Below are 12,215 nucleotides of genomic sequence, written 5' to 3' on the forward strand. Positions count from 1 at the left end.
GTTTTCTAACTTTTCATTTTATATTTAGTAAATTATTTATTCATGTTATTTGGAGTCTTTGTATGTTTTCCTTCAACAATTTTCAAATGTTTTGACTTATTGGAGGATATGAATGCCTTTATCATATTTGTTAGAATATCAATTTTCCAATTTATTTTTGCTTTAAAAATTTTTTAGGGGGTGGTACCAGGGGTTGAACTCAGGGACACTCAACCACTGAGCCACATCTCCAGCCCTATTTTTTATTTTATTTAGAGACAGGGTCTCACTGAATTGCTTAGCACCTTGCTTTTGCTGAGGCTGGTTTTGAACTTGCAATTCTCCTGCCTCAGCCTCCTGAGCCGCTGCGATTATAGGCTTGCACCACCGTGCCCCACTCATTTTTGCTTTAAAATATTGTATGTTATTTTCACATCCAAGTTTATTTTATGTAATCAAATTATATATATTTTTAAAGTTTGTTTTATTAATTGTTAAGCTTTGTAACTGTATTAGTTTCCTAGGGCTGCTGTAGGAAAGTATCAAAAACTTGTTGTTTTACATCAACAGAAATTTATTGTCTGACATTTCTGGAAGCTAGAAGTCCAAAAATGAAGATATGGCAGGACCATGCTCTCTCTAACATCTTAGGAAAGAGCCCCTCCTTGCCTCAGTTTCTGGTGTTTCTGCTTGGTGTGTGTTGCATCACTCTGGTTATAGCCATCTTTTCCCCATGTGCCTCCACCTCCTTTTTCCTGTGTGTGTGTCTCTGCCAGGATTTCCCCCATTTTATCCCATATATATATGGGGGAAATATAATATAATATAATATTATATATATATATATATATATATATATATGTTGTAGATGGACACAATACCTTTATTTCTTTTATTTATTTTTATGTGGTGCTGAGGATCAAACCCAGTGCCTCACATATGCTAGGTAAGTGCTCTACCAGTGAGCTACAACTCCAGCCCAGGATTTACCCTTTTTATGTGGACATCAGCTATATTGCAAGAGAGTGCAGCCCAGTGACCTCATTTTAACTTGATCACCTCTCTAAGGATCCTGTGTCAAAATAATAGTTACGTGCTGTGGTGTAGGGGTTAAGACTTCAACATACCTTTTTTCGGGGGGTGAGGGGTTGGTCACAAAATGAAACTCCTTAAGAGTTATTTACAGAGACATATACAGATAAATATTGATCAACAGTTTCTTCTTTCTTTCTCTCCCTTTGAATGAAATTGTTACACTTAATTCAACTTACTTTTTTCTTTCATAAGTATACGTTGTGCTGCTTTTATATGAATCAGTGGCTAGACAACATATTTTTACGTTAAATTATTCCAAATAATCTAAAAAATTCGCCTCATACTTTTTCTCAGTGTAGGTGTCCTAAAATGAATTCTGTTTGGAACTTAGAAAGTCTGTTTTAACATACAGTTGGAGTTTTTTCTTTTTCTTTCTTTCTTGATTTTTTTTTTTTTTTGCCCCTAGTTGTTTTTCTTTCTCTAGTTCCACATCTGATTTTTGATTTGGTTTCTTTCTGCAGATTTCCCATCCAAATTGTACAGTGATTGCCCATGGGAGATGCATGTTTATCATGTAAATTAATGAATATATTAGTGAATAAAAATGGAATGATCAGATAATTGCAGAGATCACTAGCAGGAACCTGGAAATGTGGTTCTGAAATATTTGAAAGAGATCATAGATAAAAATGCAAATGTGCAGTTTTTCCTTATTGGGGTCATAGTAGGAATCCTAGGAGTGGTGTAATCATCTGGGCTGAGAGAGAAGACAGTGAAAGGCAGATTTAACTTAGGGAAGCAGCTAAGGTTTAGCAATCTCCTAAGGATGGGAGTAAGAGATGAAGAAAGCAAGAAAAATTCCCACTGGTTTAATGTGTTTATTTATTTTTTTCTTCACCTCCATTAGGATTACAGAGATGTACTTCCAACTGAAAGAAATGAATGAAAAGGTGTCTTTTATAAAGGACTCCTTACTGTCTTTGGACAGCCAAGTGGGACACCTACAGGACCTTTCTGCCCTGACGGTGGATACTCTAAAGGTCCTTTCTGCTGTGGACACTTTGCAAGAGGATGAGGCTCTCTTGACTAGTAGAAAGCATGCCACTCGCAGAAAACTTCCCCACAGCTGGAACAATGTCATCTGTGCAGAGCTTCTGGGCAGCATGGAGATCCCTGGAGAGAAGAAATACCAGTATTATAGCATGCCCCCTTCCTTGCTGCGGAGCCTAGCTAGAAGCCAGCAACCCCCAAGAGTGCAGAGAGGCACCCTTTTTGAGATTAAAGACAGTCAGAGAGAGGCCTCCAATGTAAGGGATGACCAGGAAGAGCAAGAAACAGAAAAAAGTATAGTTGCTTCTGGAGTATCCCCTGATAGGCAAGCATACTCCAAGTGTGGCCAATTTCTCCGGGTCCCTTCTTATCTAAAGCAACTTCCTTTTTCTGCAGAAGCTGTCTTGCCTCTGTCCAAACCAGCTGTGGAAGGAGATGCAGATATGCTGGCAACTGGACAGGTCTCTCAGAATGAGGTCCCTGTTCATCTGACTTGGCAGACCCCCGCTGTCTCAAGCCAGGCAGCAGAGGCTGAACCCAAAGGGCAGATTGAGCCAATTGCTCAGATACCAGCCAGACAAGCCAAGGCCCAGCAAGTTCCGCCCACTTTGAGTTGCACACCTGCACCCATGTCGATGGCCTCTCTTCCTTCCCAAGCCAAGAGCATGCAAGCTGGAGGTGGATATGTGAACTGGGCATTTTCGGAAGGCGATGAAACTGGTGTGTTTAGCTTCAAGAAAAAATGGCACACCTGCTTGCCCTCCACTTGTACTAGTGACTCTGCTCAGAGTGAACAATTCAGGATCCAGATCCCAGGCAGATCCCTGTCTGATAACTCAACCAGATGGACCCAGAGCTGTGACTGCTCAGAAGTCGTGGGACCATGGCTGCAGCCAAACACATCCTTTTGGATCAATCCCCTCCGCAGAGACAGACCCTTCAGGAGTCATAGTTTTAGATTCCATAAGGAGGAGAAACTGATGAAGATCTATAAGATTAAAAGTAAGGAGGAAACATTAAAAAAAATAGTCTTGCCAGGTGTGGTGGCATTCACCTGTAATCCCAGCAGCTCAGGAGGCTGAGGCAGGAGGATCACAAGTCAAAGCCAAGCCTCAGCAACATCAAGGTGTTAAGCAACTCAGTGAGACCCTGTCTCTAAATAAAAATCAAAATAGGGCTGGGGAGATGGCTTAGTGGTCAAGTGCCCCTGAGTTCAATCCCTGGTACTAAAAAAAAAAAAGTCTTAAGTTCTTTGCATTACTGCCAGCTTTTAAAAACTCTATGACTCTTGAATGCATTATCAGCTCTTTGTGTAAAACAAATAGTCCCCTCCCCATGGTCTGTTAACTTTCTCATGAAAACCAATTTCCTTACAGGCCATTCACGAACCTCAGAGATAGGGTCAGTGTGGGCCAAAGCAAAGATGTTAACCAAGGACAGGAGATTGTCAAAGAAAAAGAAGAAAACTCAAGGACTGCAGGTGCCAGTAAGTGTATTCTGTAATTTAGGTTTTTGAACAATTGAAGCAATGGCCTATCTTACCTTGGTTTTTCTTTTATTGTAAAATATCACATACACAAAATAGCATTGTACTGAAAAGAATGAAAATATGAGTTATCAGAGTGAGTATATCATGATTTATGTATCTGCTCATGGGTTGAAAAACATTGAGTTGTTTTCATTTTTTGGCTATTACAAAAAAGGCTGGCACGTACATTTGTGTACATATCTTTTTGCAGACATATATATTTTCGCTTCCCTTTGGCAAATATTTAGGAATGTCAGTTATGGTATTTAATTTTTTTCTGGTACTGGGGATTGAGTTCAGGGGAATTCCACCACTAAGTCACATCCTTAGCCCCTTTTATTTTATTTTGAGATGAGGTCTCACTAAGTTTTACCCAGGTTGGCCTCAAACTTGTGATCCTCCTGCCTCAGCCTCCTGAATAGCGAGGATTACAGACATGCACCCCCATACCTGGCATGATGTTTTAATTTTTACAGAAACTTCCAAACTGATTGTAACATTTTTTAAAAAAAATTTTTTAAAGAGAGAGTGAGAGAAAGGGAGAGAGAGAATTTTAATATTTATTTTTTTTTCAGTTTTTGGCGGACACAACATCTTTGTATGTGGTGCTGAGGATCGAACCCGGGCTGCACGCATGCCAGGCGAGCACGCTACCGCTTGAGCCACATCCCCAGCCCTGACTGTAACATTTTATATGCCCATCAGTAGTTTTTGAGCATTATTAGTTATTTTTCATCCTTACCAGTCTTTAATATGCAATCTTTATTTTAGTTATGTTAGTGAGTGTGTGGTGATATCTAATGGTTGTTTCCTTAGTATTTCTGTAGTGGCTAATGCTGTTAGGAATTATTTCATGTGTTTATTTGCTACATCTCTGTTTTTTTGGTGTGACATCTGTTCATATCTTTTGCACATTTTTGAAGTTGGGTTGTTGTCTTATTATAAAGTTGCAAGTTTTTTTTTTTGGCACTGGACACAGTGGTACACACCAATAATCCCAGGTACCGGGGAGCCTGAGTCAGGAGAATCACTAGTTTGAAGCCAGTTTCAGCAATTTAGTGAAGCCCTATACAACTTAGCGAGACCCCGTATCAAAATAAAAAATAAAAAGAGCTGGAGATGTTGCTTAGTGGTAAAGTGCCTCTGGGTTCAATTCCTAGGTCCAAAGAAGAAGAAGTAGTAGCTTGGCTGTTTTATGTTCTTGGAATTTCCATATAAATTTACAATCAACTTGTTAATTTTTACAGAGAAACCTGCTAGAATAGTGAATGGAATTGCTATGAGTCTATCAGACAGTTGGAGGAATGTTTTTAACAATAACAATGTTATTGTTAATAACAATGATGTTTTAACAATAACAAGTCTTCTGATCCATGAACATGGTTTATCTACCCATTTAGATTTTTCATTTCTGTAATTTTTTGTGGTTTTCAGTGTACAGGTCTTGCACATCTTTTGATAACACATATCTTTAAGTATTTCATATTTTAAAATTTTATTTAACAGTTATTTAAAATTTTTAATTTATGATTTCTTGTTTCCATCATATAGAAATATATGTTTATATCTTGTTTTTTTATTCCACATTCTTGCTAAGCTCACTTATTTGAGTAAGTTTTTTATAGCTTTTGAGAATTTTTTAAAAATATGAATGACCATATCATCTACAGATTTAGTTTTACTTTGCCCTTTCAAATCTGGATGTGCTTTCTTTCTTTTTCTTGTTTGATTATGCTGGCCAGAACCTCCAGTACCATACTGAAGAGAAGTAGTGACAAATCATATTTTTTCCTTATTTTTGCTCCCAGAGGGAAAGCGTTTAGTCTTTTACCATTAAATATGATATTAGCTGTGGGTTTTTATATAGATGCCTTTTATTGGTTGAAAATCTTCCCTTCTTTCCTATTTTTCTGAGAATCTTTGTCATTAATGAATGTTGGCATTTGTCAAGTGGTTTTCTTGCATAAACTTAGATGATTAGATGGTTTTCCTTTGCACTGTGGATTATATTAATTAATTTTATCATGTTTGAATAAATGTTTAGGATATTAAATTAACCTTGCTTGGATGAACCCCACTTGGTCATGTATCTAGTTTTACAAATTGTATTTATTTTGCTAAAATTTTGATTTTTTTTTTTTTGTATTTGTCTTCTTGAGGGATGTTTGTCTTGGTTGTAATATCTTTGTTTGGCTTTGGTATCAATGATATCACCCATGATGAAAATCAATCAGTGCCCAGTTCCATTTCCCTATATGTTAACACCTGAGAAATGCCGAGGCAAGTATAGAAAGCAAGTTTTGGTTAAAGGATAGCACAGAGACAGTCTTCTCCATAGAGAAGGGGTCCCAGAGCTGGGTATCCAAAGAAGTAGGGGTATCCTGCCCCTTTTATACATTTTAGAATTCCTTTGTACTTATGGTCTCTCCTTGTCCCCTTATCTTGTCTCTTTCCTCTCCCATCCTACTTAGGAGACAAGTGACCCAAAAGGTGGGCCAACAGGTTGAGTGATCCAGGCAGGAAGGTAGCAGCCCAGGAGGCATTAATTAACAGCTCCCTGTAGGGAGGAACGATCTCTGGGGCAGGTTACCTTAGCAACAGGTTGGAGGAGGGTGGGGAAAGGGCTTTGGAGATATCAACATTCGATTTATTTCCTTTCCAACCAGCCCCCATCTTCTTAATCAGACCCAATTACTTATTATCTACCTGGACTACCTTTTTCCTTGGCTTCATCAGGATGGTGCTGAGTTTATTGACTGAGTTGGGAAATATGCTTTTGGTTTCTTGGGTGAGTTTACAAAAAAAAAATATTCTGTCAACCTTAAGTATTTAGTAAACTGAACCAGTTAAACCATCTTTGTGGGAAAGTTTTTAATTACAAATTCTTTTTTTTTTTTTCCTTTCTGTTTGATACTGGGGATGGAACCCATGAATGCTTTACACTGAGCAACATCTCCAATCTTTTTTATTTTCATTTTGAGATACAGGATCTTACTAAGTTGTTGAGGGTTTTGCAAAATTGCTGAGGCTGGTCTCTAACTTGCAGTCCTCCTGCCTTCGCTATCATTTGTGATCCTGCTGCCTTAGCTACCTGAGTTGCTGGGATTACAGGTGTGCACCACCACATCTAGTTTAACTACAAATTCAATTTCTGTAGTAGGTATAGGGCTATATATGTCATCAAAGTCTGCCTGAGTGAGCTTTTCTTTGTGCATTTCAAGGAGTTTGTCAATTTCCTTTAAGTAGTTAATTGGCATAATATTGTTTACAACATTCTCTTACTGTTCTCTTATAGCCTGTGGGACCTGCAGTGACATTGCTTCTTTCATTCCTAACATTTAAAATATGTTTTTCCCTTTGTTTCATAATCAACCTGGCTACAGATTTTTCTATTTTATTGATCTTCTTGAAACAACAACAAAAACAAAACAAAACAAAACAAAAAGCTCTTAGTTTTATTGATTTTTCTCTGATTTTTATTCCACTGATTTCTCTCTTTAGTACTTCCTTTGCTCCATTTACTTTGAGTTTAACTTGCTCTTCTCTTTCTAGGTTGTTAAGGTAGAAATTTTGGTCACTGATTGAGACTTTCTTCTTTTCTAATATAGGCATTTAGTGCTATAAAATTCTATCTAATCGGTGATTTAGCTCTATCCTACAAATTCTGATGTATTGTTTTCATTTTTGTTCAGTGAATCTGAATTACCAGTTCTATAAGCATTCATCTTTTATGGTCTCTATATCTTGCTTCATTTTTCTTTTTTACACTTATTTTTGCAAATAATAATCCAAGTGCATTTGAAAAAAACACCTCAGCCCCCTGAGTAAAGACATAGGTATTGAGACAATTATGTAAGACCACCTTTTAGAGCAGAGATTAGCTTGAGGAGGAAAATTACTCTTTCAGAGAAAATGCCTTGAGTTGCCGGAACCCTGTGAAATATGCATTTAAGTAGGTTTTTTTTTTTTTTAAATAGTTCAAATAGCTAGAGTTCAACTACACTGAGCTCCAAATACACAAGCTTACATTAATTTATTGCTTTGTAGTTTGCCATTGTGTCCCATTTGTTCTTTGTTCCTGGTAAGTATAGAGAATAGCCGTATTATTGCTTTATTTATTTATTTACTGTGGTACTGAAAACTGAACCCAGGGGCACTTTACAAACTGAGCTACATCCCCAGCCCTCTTTATTTTTTTTATCTTGAGAAGTGGTCTTGTTGAATTGCCCAAGCTGGCCTGAAATTTGTGATCCTCCAGCTTCAGCCTCTGGGGTTGTAAGATCATAGGTGTACACCTGGTACCTATTATTTTAATGATTGAAAGAGTAAGGCACAGAGACTTTAAATGATTTACCCAAGTTCACATAGCTTTGACAGGGCTAACTCAAATTGTTTGGATCCTTATTCTATTCCCCCCACACTTGTTTGGTTCTGTACCACTGGTTCTCAAACTATAATCTCCTACCAGCAGCATGAACTTCTCTTGAGAACCTCTTAGAAATTCAAATTCTCCCTCTCCCCAGACCTACTGAATATAGATCCTGCAGATAGGATCCAGTTATTTGAAGTTTACTTCAGGTCCTCCAGCCTCACCCTCTCAGTCCTGTTGATTCTGATGCAGACTCAAGTTACAGAACCTCTGCTCCATACCTTGTTCTTTTTTTTTTTTTTTTTTTTGGTACTGGGGATTTAACCCAGAGGCACTTTACTAAAAGCCACATCTCCAGCTCTTTTTGTGTTTTATTTTGAGACCCGGCTTCCCTAAGTTGTTGAGGCTGGCTTTGAACTAGAGATCCTCCTGTCTCACTCAGCCTTCTGAGTCACTGGGAGATTACGCTAATGCACCACCGTGCCCAGCACACACTTTGTTCTTAATTATGTCTACAAAGAAAAAAATCACATGGGTGTTTGTATCTTGCCAGCCTGAGTGATGGGACTTGTCAGAATGTCCCAGGGAATTTGAACATGCAATCACTGCTTTCCACCATGATGCCTTTATTAATGTGACTCAGAATGTTTTCAGATTAATGTCACTGTGTTCCAATAAGTAACTTTCTCTCCAGGTCATAACAGTCAATGCCTGCTGTCAAAATGATCAAATGGATTCACAACCAGGAGAAAATAACATCTCAGAAAAGGGGTGCAGCAAGAACTGGCTCACGGTGTCCAAGTTTACCCAGATAAGTAGGTACCAGTGTATGTTCTTGGATCCCCAAAACCTTGACAGAGTTTTCTTGAAATATGGTCTTTAGACCATTGGTGGTTTCTATTTTATTTCAATTGCAGATATGGGAACGAAGGTGGCAACACTCTTGAAGAAAAACAGCCTTTTTTATTTTTAAATTTTGAAGGGAACAAAATTTCATTTGTTTAAAGGAATACTAATCAGGATCTGGAAAAGAAATATTAAGATTGAGACCTGGTACATGCTTATAATCCAAGTGGCCCAGGAGGCTGAGGCAGGAGAATCGCAAATTCCAAAGCCAGCCTCAGCAATATAGCAAGGCCCTAAGCAAGTTACAAGACCTTGTCAAAAATAAAAAAAGGTTAGGGATGTGGTCTGTGGTGAAGTGCCCCTGGGTTCTATTCCTGGCACCAAAAAAAAAATAAAAAATAAAAAATAAAAAAAAGATTTGGGTAGTTTCATATATTCAAAGAGTGATTTCCTAGGAGAGTGTTCATTTAGTTGTATTTATGAGGTAGGAAGCTTGTCTACTTTTATAAATTCTTAAGGTTCATGTGACCCTAATATGGATCCTTACTCAGTGGATTGAGTTATTGTTGGTAATTTACTACAGCCCACCTTAAGTATTTATTCTGTGGACAAGTTTCCCTTAGGCTTAATGATTGTAGTGTTTGTGGAGGAGGGAAGACAACCATCTAGGTGTGAAAACCATGAGCCAGGCATGGAATGTAAAATTCCCCTGGATGGGGAGGGAGAGAGGGCAGGTCACAAACAGAAATGAAAGCAATGATCAGAACATTGAACTTGTTTTACTATTCTTAAAAAAGAAGGGATTATGTGATAAAGACACCATAAAGAGAAAAAATTATTTAAAATAATAAATGTAAAGGTGCAAGTAAATTTATATTACATGTTTATGCTTTTATACATTTTTATAAGGCTTGCTTACTCTCACGTCAGTGGTTCTCAACCAAGTTGTGACTTTGCATATCCCCACCCCTTCCTAAGGGACATTTGGCAAGGTCTGGAGACCTATTGAGTGGTCACCACTAAAGCAGGGGGTCGTGGCATCCTGTGGCAGAGGCCAGGGAAGTTGCCAGATATCTTGCAATATAAGAACTAATCCTTACTCTAAGGAATTATCCAGCCCCCAATGTCAATGCCAAGGTGGAGAATCCCCAATTTATATTTAAAAAAATACTCAACTTTCTGTTGAACCACCAAGAATCAAATGAACTCTAACCTGAAGGAGAATTTTGAAGTTAAATTATTCTAAGCCCTCTCAATTTATAAATAAGGCTCAAAAGCTTAATTGGTTGGCCTACAATTACAGTTTACTAGAGACCATACATTAAAAAAAAAAAAAAAAAAGAATGAAAGAGGACACGTTTCTAGGACCAGTTATAAATTTATCCATTTTTTAAAATAATTATCAACATATTATGTATTTTGTTTTTATAAATAGTATGACCCATGTTTAGGTTCTTATATATCATTTGTACTTAAGTTATTTAAGCTCTTTTCAGCAAATTTCAAGCAAAGTCTAAGATGCAGTTGTCAGGAGGGTTCTGGGAAAGACTCTCATAAAGTTGGACAGCCAGTCGGGGAGGCAAGGCCAGGGATACAGGCTGAACCTGGGCTCCGCTAATCTGTGTGGGTGATGAGGCCCAGCATCGCTCTGGAACCACACATCGACTTGAGAAGCTTACTTTTTTTTTTTTTTTTTTCTAAACATTTTTCTGACCCAATTGAGAAGAAAATTAAAAAGTTTTAAAAAATGTTTGGGGATTGGGAGATACCTATCAGGTAGTTTTCTTTAAACACAAGAAATAAAGCTTTGAGGAAATTAACTATGAAAAGAAAAAGTATATATTTAGCTTTTCCTGTAGGTATTTTAATTATCATACTATGCTATGAAATAACTTTTATCATAATTTTGTGGTATTTCAATAGGCTATTGTTTTTTATACTATATATATATATATAAATTTTGTTCTGTATACCTCCCCCAAAAAAACTTACAACTGTGGTCTTCTATGCTCAGTTAGAGTCCTCAATAAGTAGTATTCTCAGAATTAATTTCATCAAGAATTCATTAAGTGATTATTATGCACCTACATAGTAGGTACCAACTATAAAAATATAATGTCAGTAATAATTTTTATAATCCTTTTGAAGAAGAAACTAAAATTTAAACCTTTTTGATAGCATTCCTCATTCCTGTTTTTCTTTTGTTGTTGTTTGGCCTACTGTGATACTTGATCCAGTTAATCAGAAAGGACACCTAATAATTTGTAACTAAAGTTTCACATTCTATTTATTTATTATTTTTTATTAAAAAATATATTTTTTGTGGTACCAAAGTCTGAAACCAGGAATGCTCTACCATTGAGCTAGATCCTCAGTGCCTGAGACAGGGTCTCCTTAAGTTTCTGAGGCTGGCCTCAGACTTACCATCCTCCTGCCTCTGGAATTACTTTGTACCTGGCACATAAAACAGGCTGTAAGATGTAGGAGTGGATAAATTTAAAAAAAACAAATAAACAACAACAACAAAAATAAAAAATAGCCTACTTAGAGTTGTTTTGTAGACGGACAGGTTATGGATCAAGTAATCTTTGACTTTAATAGAGAAGTATAAGTTGTTTATAAATGTAAAGTTACTATAGAAGAATAGAAATAGAATATATAGCTTTTAATTACTTCAGAAAAAAAGGATGGAGGAAACTTGATAAAACTTGCTAAAAACAGAAAGAGAAAAACTACATCCAAGTTTAAATGAATGTACTGTGTTTAGATTTTTCTATTTGGGAACTGTGATTTGAATGTAACACATTTCAAGTATTTTCTAATTTTTATCTTTTTTTTTAAAACAAGGTCTAGAACCTTATATATATCAGAAAATGAAAACTAAAGGAATTGAGCAACGTACTGTACAAGTCAGTGATTATCTACAGCAGTCTAAAGAGGTAAAAATATTTTAATAGTTTTTATAAAAATCATCAGTGCAGGCAACACTTCACTGGGCCATATTATTTTTACATTTATACCATTTAATTGGCTTCTACTTTTTACTGGCATTGAATTTGAATCTTTGTTTGAAACTATGCTCAGGTGAATCCCTGTGTGATTTTTCCCCCACCTCTTTAGATTGTTCCTTCTTGTGGTTCCTCTTTGTGCAGTTTACCTATCTACCTAGTTTTCTGGGGATGTTTAGCATAAGAGAGAAAGAATTCAGGAATTAGTAGAATTGTTTTCAGGTATATGAAAGTTGTCATATGGAAGAAAAATAGGACATTTTAATAGGTTTTTAAGAGGTGGATCTAGCATGAGCATGGAGAAGTTACTGGGAGACAGATTTCAGCCCAAGCTGAGAAGAAATTTTTAGCAATTGGAGCTTTCTAAGGATGGAATGGTTTATTTCTGGAAGTAGTAACT

At 36.8% G+C, this 12,215-nt stretch overlaps 1 protein-coding gene across 1 annotated transcript in view; it reads left to right on the forward strand.

Moving 5' to 3' along the window:
* Trpm6 (transient receptor potential cation channel subfamily M member 6) overlaps positions 1–12,215 on the forward strand; it is a 149,484-nt gene that overhangs the window by 113,010 nt on the left and 24,259 nt on the right. Inside the window, exons 29-32 of the mRNA XM_071600391.1 lie at positions 1,922–3,066; positions 3,441–3,550; positions 8,656–8,776; positions 11,655–11,746. Coding sequence (XP_071456492.1) covers positions 1,922–3,066; positions 3,441–3,550; positions 8,656–8,776; positions 11,655–11,746 — 1,468 coding nt within the window. The remainder of the gene's footprint in view (positions 1–1,921; positions 3,067–3,440; positions 3,551–8,655; positions 8,777–11,654; positions 11,747–12,215) is intronic.

The sequence above is a fragment of the Marmota flaviventris genome, chromosome 13 (genome assembly GCF_047511675.1).
Source record: "Marmota flaviventris isolate mMarFla1 chromosome 13, mMarFla1.hap1, whole genome shotgun sequence".
Classification (NCBI taxonomy): Eukaryota; Metazoa; Chordata; class Mammalia; order Rodentia; family Sciuridae; genus Marmota; species Marmota flaviventris.